Here is a 26559-nt window from a genome sequence, read left to right on the forward strand (position 1 = left end):
TTCGGAATGACTCGGATTCGTTCGTCTACGTTCGTATTTTTCTCTCTCTCACCCTTTCTATCTTTCTCATTTTCTCTTATTACGGTTACGTATGTCTCTTTCTCTTTCTCTTATCACAGACTCATATATACGTATCCTTTTCTCTCACTCTCTCTCTTTTCTAACTACATGGACGTATATACATATATACATACATACATTTATTCCTTTCTCTCTCTCTCTCTCTCTCTTTCTCTTTCTCTTTCGGTTGCGCAGGGGATGGAGAAGAAGAGGGGAGGTTGAAAGAAGCAGGGGTTGCGCGCGCGACGCCGCAGGTATCGCGCGCAGGAGCCATCGTGTGCCGACGCCGGCAGGTGGAGGTGGTGGTTGAAGGTGAAGGAGGGGTGGAGGGAGTTCTCGCACGACGGTTCTCGCTCGTATGCTCGGCAGAGCCGTCGTCATTGGGCGTCGGGACGTCGCGACGACGCTCTTTTCCTCTCTCTTTCTCTCTCGTATATTACTAACACGCACGAACACGCGAAAACTCTTACTTTTTCTCTCTCTCTCTCTCCATTTCTCTCTCACTCTCTCTCTCATTTATGCTCACCTAACCCAAGGATATCGCGCGCGCACTCGTTGAACGTTTCCGCGCGCGGATGATAATCGCGCCGTTCCGTGTCTGTTAGTTTGCGAGTAGCGTTCGCCGGTGCACGCGCGCGCGGGGCCCAACGCACCACTAGTGCGTCTTTTCGGTTATACGGGAGTTTTATCGAAATCGTGTGTCATCGAGTAGAGTTATCTATTAACAGAATATATATATATTTATTGATATACATATATGTATATTCATAGATAATTTACTTGCTAGATTTTCGTTTATCACATTGTCGATTACGGGTAGTGTACACAAAACATTATTTTATTCGTAATAACGAATAAACGTGATATATTATATTCTTCGGTATTTCGGCGTCGGGTGCGTCAAAATCAGTGCGGCAAAGTTCGCGCGGGCTTTAATCGTGAGCGCGCGCGCGCGCGCGCGCACACGCGATCATTCGTTATTATTATTTTCGGCTCTATTGCAGAGATCTGCACGCGAGGTGGGAGGAAACGTTCTGTTCCGTTTTTCCTTTTTTTCTTTTTTCTTCGCGGTGGTGTATAATAATAATATTACTAATACATATTGAAAAATAATTGATAAATATCGATCGTTCGGTTATGATCGTACGATATTTGTAAGCATCGGTGCCGGTGAATCACCCGATGGGAGGGAAAAGAAATCTTATTCTCGAGTTAGTTACGAAGAATGTCGGTACTCGCCTAGATTGTCCTTTGGACATCGACGATATATCGTGACAAGTGGAGGAGAACCTATTGCAGGATGGGACGGACGACTTTGCGAGGATCGAGCGACGAAGGACAGATTGTTTTTGTCGCCGTCGTCGTCGCCGCCGCCGTCGCCGCCGTCGTAGACGTCCTTCTCGAGAGGAGACTTTCGAAATTCGAAGAAAGGATCGTAACCACAAAATTATTCGGGAGAGGTTGAAAATAATCGAGAAAAGTATACGGATGAAGCTCGATAAAGAAATTGGTAGGAAAGGGGAAGGAGAAGGAGGTGGTGCTGGTGCTGGAAGAAGAGAAGGTTGTGAAGAAGGAGGAGGCAAGGATTACCTTCCAAGAGGAAGGACGAGAGGACGAGTCATGTCACATGTCGTTCCTATGCACCTTCCACGTTTCGCGCCAATTGGCAAATTACTCGTCGTTGCGATTCTCGTGCTATTTTCTTGTGCTACTCGTTTCGCTCGTGCCAGCGAATTCCCCGAAAGAGAATGCTGCGTCTTCCCGATACCCGAACCTACAGGAAGATCCACAGCCGCACCTATACCGACCGGCAGAAGTGGTATGTTTTATTTCATTTTTTTTTTTAACACTAATTGCAAGTGTGTGTGTTTAATCAGTAAATATGTCAATTAGAATTTTATAAAGATTATATAGTAAAATGATAGCTCTATGATGTATTATCATTTTTATTATTATTTTATTACAAAGTATCTGTGTTTTTAACACATAGAAAATGAAGCATAGGACGAACAAAATAAACCAAAAGTTTCGATCGACTGTTATGCATAAAATTATATCGTCAAAGTTAAACTTAGCAACCAATGACGCAACTACTAAATTTATTTTTATAATGTAAAAGACAAATATATTTTTATGCATCACAATCATTATAGACAAAGTGTATGAGCGTATGAAAAATAAGTTGTTTCGTTATACTATTACGATCAACATAAACGCGTTTATTTTATATTATTTTTCAAAAGTTTAACTTCTGTGTTCTATAACAATAGATGCCTGTATATCATGCATTATATAATATTTTCTAATTTCCCACGAATCACGTGATAGCCTCGACCGACGGTTCGTCTTACAAATTAGTCCTTCCATTATCATCCATTAATATCATTAAGATTCCATATTAATTTTATATAGAGCCGAAGTAAATCTATATATTTCACTAACGATCGATAAAAGAATTCTTTTGCTGAGTAAAAAAGGTGGTTGAAAGTAGTAAAGTGGTAGTTGAACCGACGGAATTATAATAAAACAGCTTGTAGGTACCTACTAGCGGTGTTAGTCGTGAACTTCGTTCGAGGTTACACCAGATCGAAGGTTATACGTTGTTGTGTATAGCGTTGAAGAAGTTTCGGCAAAGGACGTCATTTATATACTACGATAGAACTCTTTATCTCTCTTCTCTCTTTCTCTCTGTCCCTTGTGACAAGTCGTTCTTATACATACATAGTGGCGTATAAAGGGTGAGACACGTAAAACAAATCACCTGAACATCTTTTATAGATGTTTTACAAAAATTCTTTGTAAACGTGATTGTAAAATTATTATGCACTGATAAACAATTTTTGTTTTTCTCGAATGACAATGTTTATTTCATATTTTTCATTTGTCTCTATTTTTATATGAAATATTTAATGAAAGATATTTGGTTGATCAATCTTAAATGTTTCACCCTATATCAACTATAGTATATTGGCTCAACCACACGACGCTATCCTCGAAGTGGGGCGTAAGTAATGAAAACCGATCAACCATCGGCTCTCCGTGTACGATGTTACATCGTTAGCGCGATAAATGCTTGGATAGAGAGCTATCTACCTCTCTCCCACCTTCTCTTTCTCTCTCTTTCTCTCTCCTTGTACTCTCATCCCATTCGAAAGATCATAGAATCGCGTTACCATTTATAACGGATCATTGCAATAGTTCATAATAATTATAAATGATCCTCGTTAACGATGAGATCGGGGTGTATGGATATCGATTGATAAAAGTTGTAGTATTGTGTATAGATCGATGAAACCTAAACTCCTTTTCATAGGATGAGTATAAACGTAATGGAGGATAATTATAGATCCTTCAAAATATGTATTACGTTTCGCACTTTTTCTAACGTTCGTAAAAAGCTACGGTTCAAATATAACAAATATTTTATAAGTATTAGGTTCTTCGAAACTCGTTAATCATGAAATCCGTGTATTGTTACTTTTTTCTTTAAACATGATCAACGATATTTTTTTATATCTCTCAAGAGAAAAAAAACCATTTAAGTATATGGATAGAGTCGGAAGAAATAATCTTTAGATTCGTTTTTCTTCTACTTCCATTCCTTTTTTTTTTTTACTTTTATCTTTTCTTTTTTTTCGTCACGGATGCGAAAATGCAGAAGGAGATGAAGGCGTCCGAGCATTTAAAAGAAAACACCGTCAAAGAATAAAAGCAAGCACGAAGTGGAGGTGGATGAGGAGACGTTAGAAGGCTATTTGTCTGTGTCTGTTCGTGTGTTTGTATGTATTTCTCTGTGTGCACCGAAGGGTCACAAAGATGCGCTCCACGCCTGGTGGCATGTCTTCGTGTATTTTAAACGTCGGAAGACGACTCGTGGTGGTAGTGGAATGAAAATAAGTACATGCGGACGAGAAAGAGAGAGAGAGAGAGAGAGAGAGAGAGAGAGAGAGAAAGACAGACAGACAGAGAGTGGAAAAAGAGAGAGGAAAAAGGAGCAGCAGATAAATTAATACTACGAGATATACGAGAGGGATATAAAAAGAAAACTACTAGGATATAGCGAGCGAGAGAGTAAGAGAGAAATAGACACAGAGAAGAAGGAGAGATAAAAGAAGCAAAAAAATAGGGGACAGAATAAGCAAGGAGGAAAGGGATAAAGAAGTGGCCTATTGACGTTAAATCGTACGGTGAGGCGCTTTCAAACGTCCCCACTATTTTCATGCGACCTACTTTGCGAGCCGTCCCGTAACGAGGTTGCTTTCGAACAAATTCAAAGTGCCTTCAAGTTGGTATTCTGGCTCGTTCGCTCGGCAATCCCGGAATTTTTGAACGGGCAATAACGTTGCGTCACGTGCCTGCGGGATTTTTCGCGTCTGTATTACGCCTGGCTCAATTTCACCCATACATAAGCGTCGCATCGCACACCTTTCTCGCTTCCTACCCTTTTTTTTCCTTTCTTTTTTCCTATATTTTTTTTTCTTGCCGGCTGGAGACGTGTTCCTTCAAAATGGGTCGGTGCGAAGACTCGTTAGTCTACGAAGACGACGACAACGACGACGACGACGACGACGACGATTAATCGTCGTCGTCTTCGAAGAACAGTCTTGGTCTTTCTAGTATAGTAAGCGTTCACCCGAGTCTTCGTGTCGTACTCCTTACCTCAGCTATGCGTAAACAAGAAACGCTTGTCGCATCTCTTAGCGTGCTATTAATCATTATAATGCTAATGGGGGGAGGTAGCATAATGATTCCGATGGTACACCGGCATTACGGCTATTAGCGCGTAGTCCTGTATGCAGAAATTACTGAAGCTACGGCATACCGTTAGCCCACCGTTAGAATTTACACTCCTTGCTCGACGTCTCGAGATTTATCGTCTCTCTCTCTTATCCTACTGAAGAAAAGCGTAACTTTGGCACGTAAGTAAATAATTACGTGCACTTCCAGTTATATACAAAAACATTTCATTTCGTTCTAAAGTTCATTCATTTTTTTATTGAATACAGAAATATTCTGTAATTATATAGATGTATGTATTTATATACGATTATTCGAATAATTTGAATATTCAATTTTAATCTCAAACGTTTTCGATTATAATTATCGCATAGACTGATATAATTTTTATTATTAATATCTTATCAGTACGTCAAGTCTTTTATTCTACCCTCGTTATTCCAATTTCAACGAATTATACGAGAAAGAAGTTTTTTGGTGCTGCCGATATTAACGAGTATAACGAAGAAAATTCGTGCCACGAACAAGATTTCGAGCCCGTCTTTCGATTTATCCTTCCTACTTGACCTGGTTTCATTTCTTTATTTTTTTAAATGCCACTCAAGTTGTGTTACCTTTTTCAAAACTATCATTGCTACTTGTGTATATATCTTCGACAAAGAAATTATTAGACTTTGGGCAATTTCTCGTTAAAGTTGCTAATTAATTGGTCACCTAGTTATCCTTCTTTCCTTTTCCGCTTTTCCTTCTGTAATAATTACAAGAAAGAGAAAGAGAGAGAGAGAGAGAGAGAGAGAGAGATAGAGAAATTATCAATTAATTCGAAAGTCACTTTTTTATGACATCGACTGGATTTCTCCTTATTCTTTTTATGCATTTTTGCCTAGTGCCGTTTTATAATAATTTCTCAAATGAAATTCGAAAATATTCATATTCGTCCTCTTTTAATTAAAACGTATAATTGCTTTTTGATATATCTTAATAATTAGGAAAAATATTTCATAAAATAAAATAGCATTTATAACACCATCAAATATCGTCCATTTTATTCGTAATTCAAATTGTCCCATCAATTTGTCCCTTTAAACAAATTTTTCATTAAAATCCATTTTAGTTCGTATTCAATATAATTTCTTCGTTTCACGATAGATATAACTACCGTTACTTTTTCATCTTCGTTAATTAACAATATCTAGGCGACGTTTAGGTGGCATTTAATTTGTTAAATATTCTCAACAATGCCGAGAGATTAATAACATGCTCGTTAATCATTACGGAAAGCGGGTCTCACGTGTTCGCACAGAATCAACTCGTACGGCGTCATCGTCCATGCTCATAAACAAGTCTACTGGCTGGAATTTCTTCTACGATGAGCGAGTGAAATAGAATGAGAGAGAGAAAGAGAGAGTTTCTCGACTCGGTTTTTCCGTTATTTAAGCCCTTTTTCCTTCTAAGCGTGTGTTCGTTGAGCATGCGCTCTCGTAAGAACTTTTTCACTCGACGAAAAATGTTTGCTTTACCTTTCCTTGCCTGCTACCTACTACTACTACTACTACCACTACTATTACTACTACTACAACACTATCATCACTATGTTCTTTTTATCTCTCTTTCTCTCTCACACATACACTTTTTCATTTTCTATTTCTTTTTTACGCATACATACACCCTCCAGCTGTGTTTCTTCTCGCGATGCCTCGAGACTTCTGGCATATATTATCGACTCAAAAATCAGAGAATGTCGATACACGTTTACGTAAAAATCGAATTTTGTCTGAAAACACTAGGGAAGAAGGAAGCTTTTCCTACGATAAACGTTACGTTCATCCGTTTATCTAAATGTTCTAAAGAAATTCGAAGGATTTTCTTAGAATAAACTTCAAAGAGACTGTCTTTTACTACTATCAATAGTATTTTGATATTAATTCAGTAAGTAGTACATGTCAGACATTAATTGAACACTGGCTCTAACGTACCACTCACTCCTTAATCTTTCCTTTATTATAAAATAACTTACAATCATGTAAGTTATAAAAGGTTGACGTCGTTCATAAAACTTTTCTGGAGATATATTAGGTATGTAAGGTTTAAATGGAAATTCGTAGATTGAAAAAGAGATGTATAGTTTTAATAAAACGCATTTTTAAATTGATGGTAAAAATGGGAGATGGTTATTTTTAGTCAGGTTATAAATAGATTTTTCTCCGTATTGTTTTTTTAAAATCGTTTTTTCATTAGACGATCTTTTTATTTTTTGATATTTTACACTTTCTAACGTATCGAGCTTAAATTTTGAATGTGTATTTTTACGTTTTTTATGTCATATATATATATTTTTGGAAAATTTGGTTGTAACATTTTGTCGTTAGAAAATTCCTGATAATTCTGTATCAGTGATATCGGTACACTGTCACTCAAGCCTACGTCTGATCCCTTGAAATTCAGCGAAATCACCTCGATGTTTCCAACGAGTGTCAAATCCTTATTATAAAGCAACGATGCGGCGTAATATAGAGGTGACGCGTGTATCACGAAGAAAAGGGTAAATAACGCTCGGGAAATCAATATTGACAAAACTCCAGAGACAAAAGTTTCTTCTTTGAAATTCGGGTTAACGAACCCACGGTAAAATTATGAAGAGTATTATATAAAGAGAAAGAAATTAAAACGGCGATAGTTGAACACAAATTCTAGGGAATTTTATTGGCAATGTGTGTTTGAAAGAATAAAAAATATTCTTTAACAAAAAATAATGCGACGTACTTATTAACAAATATTCGTTTGCTCTCTGGGTATCCCATTTATTTATAATGTTGCTATTAATGTAGTAGTAAATAAGCATAGAAAAGGAAACGAAAATAGTCGATATTGCATGTTCGGTCGTTATAACTTATTTCGAGTCACAGAGGGGAACGTGTATGAGGTTCAAATAAAAAGATAATGATGAAAAGTTTTAATCGATGACGTATAAAGTAATCAGAAACTATAGGAACAAGAGAGAGAGAGAGAGAGAGAGAGAGAGAGAGAGAGAGAGAATGAGAGAGGGAGAGAAAAAGAGAGAAATAAAGGACATAAAAGAGTCTGCTTTGATTTGGACTTTTTCCTCGGTAGGTACACGACATAAAGTTTCGCCCCGTACCAACGAAAGAATCTTGAAAGCACGCACGCGAAAATGTTTCAACATTTAGAAAGTCGGGGGGAACAACGTTGGCCATTCGTAAAGTCGCTTGAATGAAACGACATTTTCCTTTTTTTTTTAAACGTCTGTACAAATTTTCGGATAAAAGTATAGCCCTTGGGAATATTGAATTTTCGTAGCATTTTATAAAAACGTGTATGGGTTAAAGCGCATTTTTAGCGTCGATACAAACGATCACACAAAGAGATTCGTTAGGGTCTGTCTACGAGTAAAATTCGCGTAAAAGAATTACACGAGTATTTTCAAATAAAAGAGAAAGAGAGAGAGAGAGATTTTCCATGGGAAAAGCATCGAATTCCTCGGACATAGTACAGCGTAAAGCGATCATTTTCTGGACTGCTATCCGGTGATCACGTAAATCCGTATACCGTAGCGTTGAGTTATGTTTGCGCTGCGCATTCGTCGACGCGTGAACATCGTTTGCATTCACTTGCAAAGACACAAGCACATCCGGTAGAGCGGTCGGAAGATTGGCAAGTAAACGTACATGAAACGGTGGATATGCGATTAAGCATTCTCGATGCATTCGCATCGTTGCAATCTGTACGAGTGCCTGTCTGCCTGCTGCTACTGCTGTTGTTGTTGCTGCTGTTACTATCTACTACTGCTGGGTAATCAAACGCGATCTATCTCGCGCGAAATGCGTGACCATAGCATACTAATCCACAAAAGGTTACAATATATCCGACTTTTCATATTTCGAACGATAAATCAAGGATTCTTGAGGACTTAATATAAGAGAAAATGAGAGGAAGAAAGAAGAGAAAAAAGAGACTGGACAAGGACTTAATCGCGAATCCCAGACGGTCGACGCTAAAAACTACTCGAGATTCGTAAAGTTTCTCTCTCTCTCTCTCTCTATCTCTCTCTTTCTTTCTCTCTTTTTCTCTCTTTTTCTGGTAGAGTAAAATCGGTAAACGTTTCGAGTGTTCGTGAATAATAAATCATGAAATAGTCTGAGTAAGAACGATTTAAACCTATAAATTTTCAAGCGCTCGTCCGATGAAATATTTTTAAAGTTCTTCTCCTCTTGCGATCTTAACGATTTGTTCGATAGTAGAGCCCGCGAGCTATTTCACCTATGTATATATATATAGGTATCTACATTCGTAGCCGGTCGTTACGGTTCCACGAAATATAATTTAGGTAAGCCAAGGTAATACTTTAAATACTTTATAGTGTAGCCGATTCATTAATATACGATTGTTGAGTTGAAATCATCGATGCGAATATCACAATTTCGATACTACCTTTAATTTAATTTAGTTAATACTGTTTATTAAATGCATGAATATTTTTCTTATATTTTTCTCATTCACATTATCTATTAATTTGTGTTAATTGGTGCGCTACGGAGATAAATAATGCCATTAAATTTATTCAATTTGTACGAACATTTGATTGGATTGAATTTCATAATGTCCATTACTTATATGCATTGGATAATAATTTATCGTATACTTTAAGCGAGATGGTGAAATTCATGCCCACACGATCAATCTATTTCACTTTCTATTTGCCATTAAACTTTATGTCAATATATAATAATCTAAGTAAACATAATTTTTTATTTAAATAGATACATCGTGCATCCAACTAAATTAAAAACGACAAGGTCTTATAACGAAATGTATCCTACCCATTTTATAGTCTCCTATATCGATATAATATACGAGCGAACTCGTGCTATGCATTAATAATATATTCGCAAAGGTTGAAGTAATTTATTTTAACAAAATTTTTCAAAAATTCGATAAATACTAAGCGAGATTCTTTTTTTGAGGAAAGAAAAATACGAATGGCGAGTCAAAGGTAAAAGAAAGGTAAGGTGTTGAACGATGTCACATCGTAGCGAGGTGAACGAAAAGGAAAGAATGAAAGGAGAACAAGAAAAAGAGAGAAAGAGAGAGAGAGGGAGAAAGAGAGAGAGAGAGCTTAAAGAGAAAGAAAAAGTAAAAAGAGGGTGATTCCGATCGAAGGTCTTGACAAGAGTTGCATATTTTTATTCATTGCAGCTAAGGTGCAACGGTAGCAGGATGAAAGGGAAGAAAAAGTGAGAAGGAAAGGAGAAGGGTAAGGATCGAGTCGGTGTAGGGGCTGTTCGACACGAAAGCTCCGTGAACGAGCGCGTTCGCAGGCCTTATCGCGAAAAAGGGCCTGCCTACCCTTTAAACCTTTGGACTCTCTTGGCAAAGATCTAATCGTTCAGTACTTTCCTTCGTTCTTTGCTTGGTTGCTCGATTTTCGTGTTCGGTCTTGCGTTCTTCGAAGGCTGCCCAAGTTAACCCTTTCTCTCTCTCTCTCTCTCTCTCACTCTCATATTCGAATGTTACCATCACAACTACATGTTTCCATCGTCGCGACGTTAGCTTCTCGCCTAACCAATCGTTGGCTCAACGTAGTCAACCGTTTACTGCCGTTCTGAGGCCACCGTCGTCGTCTTTTTACAACGACAACGACAACGACAACGGCAACGACAACGACAACGACAACGACAACGACAACGATGATGACGAGGAGGTAGAGCTAAAAGAGGAAAGGGAAAACGGCGAGTTTACACGCCACAAGGTGGCCCGTTAATGTTAGCACGCGAGGAAAAGCTTAAGGGCTTGCCTTTCCACGAGAAATGTCAGTTATTTCGATACAAGTCGACTTTCGAATCGAAACTCTCTGCTCGATCTCCAACAACATGCCTTGCAATCTATACTTTTAAACATATTTTATTCGCTATATTTTTATATACCTCGCTGCGAGATTCTTTTCTCATTTTTTTTGTAGTTCATTTCTCAATGTTCTTGGTATATAGAATATTTCATAATATTAGTTATATAATTAATATATTTAAAAGTCATTAATTCTTTGATTAAAGAATGTTACCATAACAACTACATGATAAAGATAATTTATTCGTTTTTTAAGTTATATTGAAGACTTGTAAATAACTTAACTATGCAATGTTTAGATAGTATATATTAAAACTTTGTTTATCACTTTTGTGAATTGAATTATTCCATTTAATTATGGAACATCCTGTATACTTGGTATGGTACTTGAAAGTCGATCGATGACCGAGTCGCGCTCGAGTTACCCTCTTCGACTTTCGCTTTAATTAGCACGTTGCATCTTCGAAGAATCTGCAACCGCAAGAACGAAAAATTCGAAGAGCCTTTAAGATGTCGTTTAGCTAACGTGTTTAATAACTCCTGTTTGAATGCGTAAATGAACATGTACGTTCGCTTGCAATCATACTCACTCTCTCTCTCTCTCTCTCTCTCTCTCTCTCTCTTTATTTCTCTTTCTCTTTCTCTCCCTTTCTCATGTTCGTTAATGCGACGCTAATTCGATGGCATTACTCGGTGAACTGCCATCGAGCACTTTAATGCAATCGTTCCTCGACGACACGCGATCAAATTTAAATCCCCTGTATATAAACGCGTACCGTTCGCGCTTACTCGTATCGATGTCGAGAATGTAGAATCGGATCGAGCTGTCCCGTTACGCAGAAAATTTTGCAATTACATACAGAACGATGAATTTTATCCGCAAACACTTGCAATTTGTTATCCTTTTATAAGTTTCGTTTAATTTGATCACTATCTTTAACATATTATGGGTTATCAAAATTACTAAGCTTATATTTATACTTGTATATAATTAAATATTACTTGTTATATTAATTATATGAACATTAAAAAATCATTTATTTAAGAATTTACTATTCGATCTTATAGAAGGTATATTATCATTTTTGCATACGAGATAACGTACCTCGACTTTGTTCTAGTATTAGTTCTTCATACAATATTGATGCTAAATCTCGATGAAAAGAGGATTCGAACTAGGATCGCTTCGTGTGATCACTTTTGTGCACTTTCTAGAGAAGTTTAACAAAGTTCGATCATCGAAGTTACTGTTGTAGTATAGAGTAAGAAAAAGAGAAAGAGAAGCCATTACGAAGCTTGAGATAGTTTCTAGAGAGATATTCTGTTAAGTACTCACGTATAATGAGTATGATACGTGCGAATAAATCGAAACATTAAAACGCAAATAACCATCCACACACACACACACACAACATACATACAGGCGCGAACGTAAATATTTAATTATAGTAAAATTGGTAATTGTAATTAATTAGAAAACAAAAAACATTTTTCCGTTTAGATTACTACATTAGTTACCTTTGAAAATCGTTGGGAAAGGTTTCGTGTTTTTGATAATTTGATATTTTTGCAATAGAACTTTATCACGACAGCACGTTTGGTATATAGATCACATGTATAGATACATAGATACATAGATGCAACGCATTCAATTTTCTTTACTCGTCAGTATAGTCGAGAATCGAAACGGTATGCTTTAACGTCGGATAACGCAAATCCTTTTTGCATGTATTTGTCCATTTGACATCCGTTTGAATATTTCAAAGTGTTGCTTTGTAAATAATTTCCGCTATCACCTATGAGAGAGAACTTGACGGTAACGTAGTCAGTATCCATAAACGTATATCAAACTGTATGTAGGTCCACAATGGCTTTAGAGGCTAATAATAGGAGAGCTAGATCAATAGCGATACTCTCGAAATCCTAAGTCGACTAATACTAGTGACAAAGTAGAAAATTGGGAGGGATGCGAATAACATGTGTAACAGAGTAATCAATAAAATTTGTATAAAAATCGAAGCTTTTTTTTATAAAGAGGAAGAATCAATCAAAATCAATTTCTATATATCAATGTATTTATAATTAACTTTGTGTTTGCCGCGAATGATTGCGTATTGACGAGCCACGTGATTTGTTCGAGTGTCCGATCAAAGTTGCGTATACATCGCGACAATTATAAAGATACTAAATTTTTCTTTAATTTGTCGGTATTAGGCTGTTGGCACAACAAGGGTCTCATTATTAGCGGCTCATGTCGACGGATTAGTAGCGAGCTTGAAAAGGATACAATGCGCGTAAACAAAGTCGGTAATGAAAGTTAAGCCAAAGTAGCTTGTCAATGCGATCAACGTGCATTTGCTCATCAAATAGTAGTTTATTTTGTTGGTTTGTTATCACGGGAAAAGAGAAGAGGAACGGTAGCGTCATCAACGCCGTCATCAACGGTACAGGCTTGCTCGATCTCATTAATCAACGTTAATTCGCAGTATTAATTGGCTCGACGAAGTGTACACGCCGTGAACGATAACGAACGCGATCGTGCCGGTCTGTTATCTTACGTTACTCGACGTCGGCCATCCGTCAACAACGTGAATGGATCGTCGATCTCATATGTACTGTTACTTGCTGCTTTATTTTTTACCAAATAAACTTTTCCAAGTAAAATATTTAGATATATTTTATCATTTGTATCATTTCGTTAAAAGACGACTCTAAAAACATGTTTTACGTTAATATAGTATATAGGTATATATTAAATATAGAAAAATATAAACATTTTATATCATTCAATGGAACCTATATACAAAAAGTGTTGCAAAAGTTGCTTTATCGAAAAATACCACATACAGACACAATATTGAATTATTTTAATAGAATTACAATATAATCTTTTTCATTTCAAGATATGAATTTTTTCAGTTACAATATTATTAAAAAATATATAGGATCACGATAACGGTACTATAATAGAAATATTTGTTTAAACAAAAACATTATTTTTGGTACATTTACAATTCGGTAAAGAGACTTTTGAGATACCTTCTCTATTAGATACATAGTTATTTCTTTTGACGTTCGTTAGATACGATATGTATGTACTGATTGTATTTTTTGTTATTCGTGTTTTTAGTCGAACACACGTGATTGTTATTTTTTTTTTTTAACATCGTTATTTAGGAGATAAAACAAAGAGAGAGTGAGAGCTATTTCCGCTGTAGGAACGTGTACTAAGGTGTAATACATATTATGTATCTACGCACATAAGTATAGCGTATTTTAATGGAAATCTGTAGACGCGAGTTTAAAATCGAGGAGTCGTATAGAAGATACACTGTGTTATATGTGTCGAAATAAATGGTATGTCGATCGCATAATCGCAAAAGACCAACGATGCTAACTTCGATACTGACATATATCGGCTTGCGTTTCTCTATCCAGCAGTAATTTATCTTGACCCAATCTACGAGCACGGCTTTATGGCCAATATATATTGTTGGACCTTCGGTTATTTTCCTAATCTTTATCCAACGCTCGATTCAGATCCGCAAAGAAGAGGATTACGTTCGTTAGTTCGTTACGAAACACGGTGTGATGCTTCGTTCATTTCCTTTCTTCATGAATACACTTACATACTTATTAAAATACATATACAGGATGTTTCGCTCCATACAATAACACATAAAATATTTCTTACATGATTTTTCAATGTCAAAAAAGATGAATCAAATGGATACAAATTTTGGAATTTTTTTTCTTTTAAGTCAATCTATGTTTTCTCACGAAACTATATACATACATTTTGTTTGAATTATATGTTATAGCTAATATTACTATAGTATGATCTTGAAATGATCTTATGTTAGATTTTCAAATTTGTTAATCATTTAATTCATAAAATTGTTGATAATTATTTTTATCTCTCTCAGAATCTTTCAATAATTTTCTATTATAAATTATACAGAGTTTTAGAAATAAATTACATTAGGTTTAATTGGAATCATTGAAAATAATCTATGTCTACGAGATACTTTGTGTTCTCTTTATATAACAACGAACAAATTATCTTCTTGAATTGAAATATTTTATTAACGAATTAAATATATATATCCTTTGTATAAGTATATATTATATATAAGTAAAATATACATATATATATATGTATATATATGTATATGCATACGTATGTTTCAAGCATTGTACGTTGCTCAAGTGGAAAAACGTTTCCGCAGCTTCCACTTGAGTGAGCGAGCTTTCGAGATTCGTGCCTGTTGAGTCCGAGCGTTATAATCGTAGCAATTTTTTTATTCTTTTCCTTTAGCACTGTGAGTCGCTCGGAAAATTAAACTCGATGCGTTCATCCATTTCACTTTTATTTTTTTCCTCCMCCCCCCCCCCCACTTATTTCAAGAAATTAAAAAGATTTAAAAGGAAAAATAATACTTTTAACTTTCTAAAGTATGTTGAAAACGTGAGAAAAATGATATAATATAACGTTTAAACTAACTTAAGAAAACTAAGATTTTTGTTTCCATCGAAAAATATATTGATATTTGAAGAAAAATACGTAATGGGGGAAGAATTTTTACGGAATCAAGTAAAGTACTCTTTGGTACTTTCTATGAACGAGAATCGTCGAAAGGGACGGTCGTGCTCGACTCGCCACGATCGATGTTCCGTACGAAAGTGAGGTCACGAGATTCCGTCGTTTCGTTTACAATTTTAGCCGTGCTGCCGCCCAGGGAAATGAATCGCACGTGAGCCAAAAGACGGAGTGCGCAGAGGGAGCAAAAAAATGAGAGGAAAGAAAGAAAAAAAAAAAAAAAGAAAAAACAAGAATAAAAAGAGAAGAAGAAAAAAGAAGACGAAAAAAGAAAAGAAAAGAAAGAGGGGAAGGTGAAAAGGGAGAGGGGAAAAAAACAGGAAGAAAAGGAATAAGTTGAAACGGGTGAAGGAGAGTAGTAAGGGTAGAACGGAGGTGGCCGTTCCAACGATTTCGTGAGAATCAATACCGTCGAGCAATTTCATAAATGCTTTCGATGGAAAGCTCGTGCTACTTTCCTTCTCTCTTTCTCTGTCTATATATATATATATGTATATGTTTTTTTCTTTTTCTTTCTTACAACGTGGAAGGACAAAGAGAGTCTTGCTTCTCAAATATGAATATCGCGTCATACAAATACGGACGAGACGAAACAAGACGAGACGAGACGAGACGAGACGCTCCAAACGGAATCGTATCGTCGAGGGTGTCATAAATGATGAGAACGATATTTCTTTTTACGGTATCAGATTTCGATAGGACAAGAAGATGCTCACGTTATTGCGAATGTTTTTTTACGAAATGAGACGAAGAGAATAATATATATATGTATACTATATTTTGTTTTATTCCTTTGCTTATATTTATTCGTAATGTTTCTAATTATAGGGATCATTGGAAATTTCGGTTTAATATGAATAATTTAAAATATAAAAATTAACAAATATTGGAATCAAATGATTTATTGAAATCAAAAATTGTCAAAGATCTTCATTTAAAGAATGATAATAATCATGAATATAGAAATATAAATTCTAAGTTGGGAATTTTAAAATAAAGGAAAAAACGAATAACGAAAAGTACAAAAAAATTCGACGAAAATTTATTAGCTTTCGAAACGTTTCGATGTTTTTGATTCACCCTATATGAATGGATTCATATATATGTAATAGCCAATTAAAATGTTCGCAATGCTCGAGAAAACATTTTCGTGGTCGGATTTTCACCAATTTGTATTTTTTTACATTCGACTACGTTCGTCGTTTTACTCGCCAAGTTAGTCTTTCAACGTGATTTTTAAGTGCAAGCATATTAATTACCGCAACCCATTTTTGAAAGGTCCCCCTAGTTAGTTCATTCAATTTTTGTTTGGTTTTTTCTTTTTTTTTTTTTTTTTTCATTTTCTTTTTTAATCATCGGACCGATTAATCCTGAACGAACGATAATTATAAAGCACACGCTCGTTCTTTCGAGTTTTTAACATCGAAAACTCTGCCGATAAACGTTGCGTGACGACGCACTCTTGTAATCAAACAGTGACTGAAAAGGGGGCAAAGGGGCGGCGGAGGGCAGATCGTTCAGATAGAAAGAGAAGTGGTAAAATGCGTCGAGTCCAATACGTCCAATAAATTTTCAACCCCTATGTAGACAGGTAGGTACGTATAAAATGCATTTACCTTACTAGCCTTACTTTCTTCAAAATTGACTATGAACCTATCTACGTGACTGAAAAATTTAACAAGATATTAGAAAAACGAATTATTGGATCTATATATAGTAGTATTAAAATAGAAAATAAATTTGAATTACAAAAAAAAAAATTGTTTGGTAAATGTATATTCATATTAGGATCGTCTATTTGGGTTCTTTTTTTCTCTCTCTCTCTCTCTCTCTCTCTTACTTTTACTCTTTTTCTTTCTCGCTTTTTTCTAACGCTTTGTCTAACCACATCAAAGAGAAAGAAATACGTTTGCTGGATTAAAATCGTATCTAACCGTCGAATTTAAATGCCTAGGTGAGAATGTAGAGAATGTAAAGAATTGTGACACTCATAGTCTATTTTTGCCTTTATTTATATTTCTAGCATCAATCGTCTATTGTTAATTTAATCTTTTTTTAAGATTTTGAGTATGTACCGGGTTTTCTTAAAAGTTAGGAAACGGTCTGGATTATTCAAATAGAAAGGATTTTAATACTTTTCTGACGTGAAAAGTGAATTAAATAAGTATTTATATTTTCCTCTACTGTCAATCGTAAATAATTCATATTTATTTATAATGCAAAGTTTAAAAATTTTTATACACAAAAATTAATTTAGAATTATTAAACCATTTAATTGTGTTATAAGTTTTGTTGTAAAAGATTATTTTATTGTTAGAGAAATTTAAGGTTTGTTACAAATGACAACAAAATTGGTTTCTCAAGACTATTCATAGCTGATATAATAAAATATACAAATATTTGTATTCTTTAATTCCCTTTGAGAAGATTGGACATATTTTGGTAAGACCAATTTTCTTATCATTTATTTAAAAGTATACTTTTTTTACTAATAAAATGCTTTTATGTATTAAAAGTCTAATAATTCTGAAATACGTTTCTGTGAATAAGAAAATTGTGAAACACATTGCGTTACAAGCAAATATAAATTGTTTAATATTAATAGTAAGGGTACGAATATTATTTCTTTAACTCACTGTATGTTAAGTACAGTAATGAAAAAGTATTTTTAAAAATAAATTTTAACATATTTATATTTTACTATAATTGCTAAAAAACAAAATAATTAAAATTTATATAAAATTTGTTATGATATTTAAAAAAAACATTTTGAACATATCTGGGATTGATTCCTTCATTGAATTTATTACGAAATACATTTGGCACTCAAAACGTTAATAATTATTTATACGAATTATTTTTTGAAAATAACACATTCTCGTGTGTGTGTGTATTTATGTGTGCTTAGGATATCGAGTTATCATTCTTTTTCATTATTTCTTTATTAAATTTATTCAACCATCTAGTAAATATCGGAGCCCTCAGTTTTCATTAAACGTCCTCTTGATGGCAGCGGTTTAACGCTTTAACAGTTTTTATATTTTCTTTTCCGTTTAAATAGCCGAGGACAACGTGGAGGGTTGAAATATCCTGCTAGGTGGTTCTTTGAGAGAAAAAAGGAAAGGATAAAAGAGGAAGGAAAAGATCTCTGGTAGAACGGCATTCTCGAACGAAACAACAGAGAACAATGGATAGAAAAAGAAACTAGAGAATCCAGCTACTTTTCTCTCTTTTTATTGAAGCTACCAAACTCTTATCCTCTTGTTTTCATTTGATACTCAACCCTCGAGCTAACCTGAGACTAGAAAATGATGTTAAATAAGAAACGAAAGTAGACAGTAATTTTACTTATACATGTATGCATATATATTCATGTAAATTTGTCGAATATGTATATACCGTGTGTGATTCACAAATTGTCCTTGTAAATATCTTGAAAAGAATGCATTTATTAGGAAATATATTAACACAGCTGTTACACGGCTTTATCAAGAGAAATATATAAGTGTGTCCTATTTATATTTTTACTTGTAGGATATTCCTAAGGTTATTTAAAGGTTAAATGTGTTTTTATATTAATAAGAACTGATAGATTTTTTCATATAATGTCTGATGCGTGTAAAAATATCTCTTCTCTTCTTGTAATATAAGAATTTATGAGAAAACATATACAAAAATTAATTATTTGAAAGAAGAAAGTTGAATTTTAAATAATCTAAAATATATTCAATAAATAAATATAACAATTACATTTATATATTTTTATTGAAATCGCGAGACTTTTATATTTAGAATTTTTTTGTCTCCAAAATACGTTGTTCTTAAGATATTTATATTGAAAGTATTCAAGTGAATACACGGTATACGTAAATACTTATATGTATGTACCTATATATGAATTTGTATGTTTTTATATATGCACGTAAAAGAAAGATGCATATCGTTTCTTAGAAATGGTTGATATATTCGAATAACGTAGTACTTTTTTCATGATTTTTTTCCTAGAATATTTCATGAATGGGGAGAAAAGAAAAAGATAAAAAATATAGATAAGTGGATAGATAGAAAGATAGAGAAAGTGAGACACAGGTGGCGAAGAGGCGAGAAAATGTTCTCGTTTCTTTCTATGTTCCTAGAAAATTCGTATGCACGTCTTTTACTGGTGTAGGAAATGATCAAAGGAATTTTGTTCCATTTTTCCTTGTTTTTCTGCTTTGTTTTTTTCTTTCCTTTTTTTTCTTTTCGATTCATTCCTCTCTTCCTATATATTTTTGTACAAAGGAATACCACGCGTAATAGCAATACCATACAAAAACTAAAGAAAAATAAAATATAAAATTGTATTTATATAAATTGTTTGTTAAGATGACGTTGGCCAAGATAAAAATAATAATAAAGCAAAGGGGCGGGGGATTTGATTAAATTTTTCTACTATATTGAATGAGATATTTAATCGATAGTAGAGTTTAAGTTATGTATAACTCTACAGGGTGGTTCACATAAAGCAACACAATTATTTCAAGATTAGAGAATTAAAGATGTTGATTTACAATTATATTTTTTTTTAGATGAAATGGTACGAAAAAGATAATTCTTTAATAAATAAAAAATTAATTATTATTACACACTTCAAACATTTATTTTTATAAATTTGATTGATACGAAGAATTTTTGTAAATATTCAAATAAAATATAAATGGATATCTTTAAAATGATTGAAATAGAAATATTTAGATAGTTCATCATGTATAAACGGTGTATTGCACATATTACAAACTACATCGGGAAAGTGTACTTTTGTACGTGTCGCGAAAACGGTGCGACCAGAACCATGTGATGGCAAGGTGGTAAATGGGGGTGGAGGTCAAAGAAAAGCACCGATGAGAACCTCGCATGTGTGAGCGAGATGATCGCCTGAAGTCTTCGTAAATAGTGCTTGGTCTGGTACGTTCGAATTTACGGTAAAAAATATATTGGCAAAAAGAGCTAACAAAAAGTCGGTTTATAGAGTTACTCTCTCTCTCTCTCTCTCTCTCTCTCTCTCTCTCTCTCTTACTTTCTTGCACACGTACGCATCGTTTCCTTATCTCCCTTTCAACATTCAGTTCGCATCAACGTTTACAGCTTTTCGTAGTTGTTCTTACCACTTGAATATGTTATAGAAAAGGTATTGCTTTCCCTGAGGATTTTCTTTCTGAATTTACAATTACAACAAAGAAAGGTGTCATAGGGATAAGAAATAAAACATTGGATAAAAATTTAGAAAGAGAAAGGGAGATAGGGAGAATGAGAAAGGTTGGTGAAGGGATATGAAAGGGAAAAAAGTAATGAAAAGTTACACATGGTTTGATAAGAATGGTAACACGAGTGTATAGCATCTATCATTTCTTACTAAAGGCCCTTTCAAACGCATTTTCTCCATGCCAACGTACAACGACATGTTAGGAATGTACGAACGAACGAATGTACGAACGAATGAATGTACGAACGAACGAATGAACGAATGAGAAAGAAAAAAGGAAGAAAAAGGTAAGGTAGGTAAGTAGAAGGAATGGAATAAGATGGTCCAATGGTAGAAGAGTCAAGAGAACAGTCGAGGACGAGGAATAAAAGATGTCCTTTATCTGTTTGCGAGTTACGAGCGACTGTTTGGCAAAGGCCATCCACGTCCGGAGTTGGTCACGTTACGATCCTTGCGGCAGAAGTAACAGTTCGGGTTCTCTAGATCTACGCGAAAGAGAAACGACCCTGGAGCAAAGGTACGTAAGACTTCAACGTGGACGTATTCGTGAACGTTCCTTCCTTTCTTTCTTTCTTACTTTCTTTATTTCTTTCTTTTTCTCTCTATCGCTTTTTTTCCCTCCATTTTCTCGAAAAGAAAGATGACTCTTTCTTTTCGTGTTTCTACGTTACGACCGCCTGCGACCGTAATGTCGTCACTGATTTGTCTATTAAATCTTACGGACGATTCAATCTGTCTGCAGATTTTCTCCGATGTTCTTCGATAGTCATTTATTCTTTATAAGTCTATTCTTATTTTTAAAAGATCTCCCAAATATCAGGTATACAGAGGTCTCCCAATTTTTGTGCTTGTATAAATATGCTAGAATATTTTATGAACAAATATAAGAAAAACATGTCGTATAAGTAATAGTTTACAAGTATAAAAAAAGATTGATGATGTTTTCCTATATTATCAAAGCATCACTCGTTCTTATAATTATAAGATTGGCACATATAATAAATTCGATTGATTGGATTACGAATATTTCATTTCGGTGAATACAGCACAAAATATTTTCAATTCATTCCTCGAGAGTATTTATTTTTTGTCTGGTATATCTTCTAAGATTAATATACACAAATAAAACTCCAATAGCATGATGTCTGGAAAATAAAATAAAATCTATCCCCCGTTATTTCGTATCTTTGTTAAAATTTTTTAACAAAGCATATTTCTTATTGTTATTCATAGAATACAACGGTATTGTTGTACGAAATAAAATAATAGGTAACCCCATGTATAGGATATAAATATATGTTTATTAAATTATTTATTACGAATGGATAAAAATGAGAATTAAAATATGGTAGAATAGTAATATTTATAATATTCTTATCTCATAAAATTTTAGGAAGTATAATATATCTATATTGCTGCTCACCATTTGGGATAGTACAGAAGTTGTACGCTACGAAATAGGCACGAGACAGAGAGAGAATGAGAGAGAGAGAAAAAGAGAGAAAGAGAGAGAGAGAGACGAGGTAAGTGTTCTTCTTGCAGCGTTGTTTTACCGCTAATTAGCGGCTGGAGGTCGGCACTGCACAACCACTGCATATTTCATGCACTTTACCGTCAAGCAGGAAGAGGGAAGTAATTCAACAAACACACGTCGATCGTAAGAAAATGAAGGAATAGTTACATATGCTAGAAACAAAATAGACGGAGAGAGAGAGAGAGAGAGAGAAAGTAAGGTTAAAATAGATCTGGACTGGTTTGAAGCTTGGTTCTCGTCTAAAGTCCGGAAGATAACAGTCAGATTAGTGCGGCAGGATGCAATGTTAATGCACTCGGTCGTCTGATTTCTCTCGTTCCTTATGTAACGACGCTCTCCATTTGTTCTATATTCTAACATAAGTTAAACTCTCAGCAATGAAAACAACTATACTATTCGAATAGAGAGAAATAGAACTTAGGTGGAGAGAGAGAGAGAGAGAGAGAGAGAGAGAGAGAGAGAGAGAGAGAGAGAAGGGATGAGAAGGAGAAAGAAAATAGGGAAGGTAGGAAACTTACAACTTAAGTCGTTCTGCAAGCAGGTCAAACCTTTTGGTTTCGGTACTCTTCCAAGTCGTCATTCTCTCTTAGACGGGAACAGGATTTTAGTAGACTCCGCGGTGTTACTCATCTTACATTAGTTTCTCCGCTAAGCTTTAACCTTCAACTCAGACTCCTTGTTCTTCACACTTCTCTGTTTATCCTCTTTTCGTTAAATCTTCTTTCTCTACCCTTTTAACATTGTTTCCTTAATAAGAGATAACTTTCCTTAATAATTTGGCTCGTTTTATAAAATCTTAAAGGAAACATATAATTCGATTAGTTGGTAAACGATATATATATATATTTATAAAGAAAGATTAAAAGGAAAAGACAACATTTTTTTTTTTTTATATATATCGACATCAACTAGTCGGTACATTATTTATTACATTATATTTATTAACATTAGGAATTTCTTTCATATATATGAAAAAAATTGTAATATATGTGAGAGGTAAGAAACCTTTGGGAAAATTCGATTCGATCGGCAAAGTTATTGAGCAACATCGATTCTGTACTTTAAAATTTTATCCAAGACAGTCTGTTGCCTGAAGCTACACCGAGTAAGGAATCTTAAGTTCTTTCATATGGAGTCTCCCTACTGAACATATTTATGAATGCCTACGTGGAAACGGAATGAAACATCAAATACGTTTAAGTTACTGATAGGAAGGATAATGTTTATGATAATATTTTCGTCATGAAAAATAACTAACAATAAGTTGTCTTGTTTCATTCGCCATGGAAAGATATATTTATTCATGCGTACTCTAAGAGAAAGTATTATAATACAATAGTTCATCGTCATTATCTTTTCGTATCTTATCAAAGTTTTCTCGGGGAAATAAAAACCTTTTCACACAGTATATCATTTTAATTTTCTGAATATTAGAACTTTCGTATTCCTTTGTGTATATGCGTGTATACTATGTACGCGTATAGTATAATACCATTCAGTTGCCATTCGGTTTATATAATTCGAAAGAAACGAATAATGGAAAAAAAACTTTGCCTTTGGCGTATTGAAAAAAAAAAAAAAAAAACTAAATAAGAATAAAAATAAAAATATTGTTTCCGATGAAAAGCAGAGGGGACAGGGTACTATCGGTATACTTTGAAGACTAAATCATTTTTACTACGTCGACAACGTTAAGCAATAATAGAAGGAACTGAAAAATAAGCAAAAAAAGCGTGGGTGTGTGTGTGTGTATGAAAAAGAARGAAAGAAAGAGAAAGAGAGAAAGAGAGTGAAAGAGAAAATAAATAGAAAACTTCGCGAAACGTTAAACGTTCAGACCTCTACGTTTTTCCGGTACTCAACGTTCATATTCCGCTAACCTTTTGAAACTTTCTTCGTGGAACATCGTAGCCTCGCTAGGAGGAATAGAACCGTATAGAAATTGGGTTTGACTTACAATGCTTTACAAGCCGGTAGCCTTGTAGTAGTTTGAAATTTTCCTCTGTCGCATGTTTTCGCATTGCCCGGAGCTAGCTGGTTTTGTGTACACTGCCGGTCTCTCTACCATTTCTCTTTCTCTCTCTTTCTCTGTTCTTTATCCCCTTACTTCGTATATCAGAGAAAAAGAGAGAGAAAGAGAAAGAGAAAGAGAAAGAGAGAAAGAAAAAGAAATAGAGGAAAATAGGAAGGTTTGGGAGATCGAGATCCTCACCGAGCGACGCACGTTCTATGTACCTCCTGTCCTCCATTCAGGATGAAACGAAAGTGCTGATTTCTTTGTACTACGAATGAACAAGAAGGGTCGAGAATCTACGTTGCTACTAGCTGACAGAGAAGCTTGTTTATTCAGAATGTTTTAAAACGAGATGCTTGAAAAAAGATTTAATGGGAGAGCTACGAGAAGATCTAGGATATTTTTTCATTACTCTAAGGGTGTCTGGATTCGTTCAACACGATATCGTCTTTTTTAATATTTCGTTTTTTTTTGTTTTTTTTTTTTTACTTCTTTCTTTCTTTCTTTCTTTTTTTATTTTCCTGGGCATCCGTAGATACTCAGTTGGATATGTTTACTCTTCTCAGTTTCATTGCAAAGCCCTATATGTGGGAGAATGACGAACGTGATATATTGTAAAGATAAACATTCAATTGCATATTGTGATTTTATACGTTTGTATAGATTTTTTAATCATAATAATTCTCAATGTTAGAATTAATTATTAATTAAAGTTCATTTTATAAGTATTATGCTTGGCCAAATTAATGATTACAAATTGATTTTTCCCAGTAACGAGTACATTGAATCGATATTTTTATTCAATGACTTTTAAAAGAAATAGACGATTGACGTATGGTTAATTGTAAAGTATTACGTGCGATTAAATAAACGAAACATTTGCTGTTATCGTATAGCGAGAAGTTCCAATTAATGAAAAAGATGACAAATGCAGTTACGGATATAAAATTGTCTCTTTTATAAAACGACACCGGAGATTTTTCAGAAAGAAAAAGAAATTCATCGAAAGTTTAAAATTAACATTAGTTATTAACTTTCCTTTGATATTGAGAGAATGAAAGAAAAAGAGAGAGAGAGAGAGAGAGAGAGAGAGAGAGAAATAGAAATAACATCTCCCGGATAAAAGAAATTAAATTATTATTCTTAATTTACGATCGTATATGTGTATATAAATTAAATTAGATTTTCGTATAGAAACGTTTGAAATAAAATTAGTATCGACAAAGGGTTCGTAATTTTATAAAACGTAGTAGAACTTTTTTTCTATTTTCACTTTTTATATCCAAGCAAAGTCACAAATGACACTCGCGAGGTGGATCATAAAAAGATTTCAGGAGATGAACGGGATCGAGTAAATGGGCAAATAGAAGGGAAAGGAAGAAAATGACATGGGGGGGTCACGGAAAAACGAAAGTTAAGACCGCGTTAGAGAAGTCTCCAGCGTGCTAAAGAAGTCAGGAGAGGGAAGAAGAACGAGAGGGAAGTGAGGGTGTTGGTAAAGGAGTAGAAACGAAGCTGTAGGTGTGTAAAAAAAGAAAAGGTGCTGTGGTTGGGTGACTCCGGTCGAAGAGAAACAGAGAGAGAGAGAGAAAAAGGGAGCACGAGAAAGGGTAATGGGGTGGGGGGGGGTAGAAAGGAGAACATAAAAGATCTTCAATGCCGGGAGAAAAAGTACCATTCTGCGGAATTTTCTGGCCACGGCAGGGATTCCGGGTCACGCAGTAAATTCAATCGTTTGCCTGCGTAAGAACGCCTCGGATAATATTCCGAATGTTTGCCGCGGGGACTGCAGTTATGAAAATAAAACCGATTGCGACGTTTCGATGGTTCTCTGCGACCACGCTCGAACTTTTTTTGGAATATTCATTTTAATTGTCTTTTTACTTTACTTTCCTTCGCGGCCCTTGTTTGTTTGTTTTTTTTTGTTTCCATGTAGAAATTCGTTAAATGAAAATCGACCCCAACAAATTGTCGGGATTTCACGATTTGTGGATATCATATGTATTTTCAGTTTCTCTCCCTCTCTCCCTCTCTCTCTCTCTCTCTCTCTCTCATGCTCCTTTTTTCTTTTTTAAAGCGGCGATAATAATCGACGATAAAAGAGGCTTTAATAAACTTTTCATCCCTTTTACCTTAACGTTCTCCTTGTTTTTATCGCCTCGTAAAGTAACTAAGGTCATTGAATAAAACATTTCAACGATCGTATAAAACCTGTTAACGTTATTCGCACTTCTTTTTCTTGTCGTCTTCGTTCTTGTTCTTCGAGAAAGAGATAGATCCTTTAAGTAGTTCGAATACTAAACGAAACAGTTCTGGGAATTTGAGGTTATTCGTAGCAGTGGATATACAGTCGATGTTGTTTCTATATACTATAGATGCTTTTTGTTAATCTTATACATTTATATGTACATATACAGACGTACTTTATATTAATGTCAATAAAAACAGTTGTCAGTGAAATAGCATTGATGTAAACATTGATGGGATATAAAAGTGATCGTCATGTTGGA

At 34.6% G+C, this 26559-nt stretch overlaps 1 protein-coding gene across 5 annotated transcripts in view; it reads left to right on the plus strand.

The window, feature by feature from the left end:
- The first annotated feature begins 406 nt into the window (after window positions 1-406).
- The window catches only part of LOC106792251, a 217738-nt gene continuing 191585 nt past the window's right edge, over window positions 407-26559 (plus strand). Inside the window, exons 1-2 of one of the 5 annotated variants that reach the window (XM_014758532.1) lie at window positions 407-955; window positions 1065-1879. In XM_014758532.1, the coding sequence (XP_014614018.1) occupies window positions 1549-1879 (331 nt within the window). In that variant the 5' untranslated portion in view covers window positions 407-955; window positions 1065-1548. Of the gene's footprint in view, window positions 1880-26559 lie in introns of all 5 variants that reach the window. The other 4 variants (XM_014758541.1, XM_014758524.1, XM_014758551.1 and 1 more) reach the window with 4 other exon arrangements.

Source organism: Polistes canadensis, unplaced genomic scaffold, assembly GCF_001313835.1.
Source record: "Polistes canadensis isolate GaletaPanama2010 unplaced genomic scaffold, ASM131383v1 scaffold_9, whole genome shotgun sequence".
NCBI lineage: Eukaryota > Metazoa > Arthropoda > Insecta > Hymenoptera > Vespidae > Polistes > Polistes canadensis.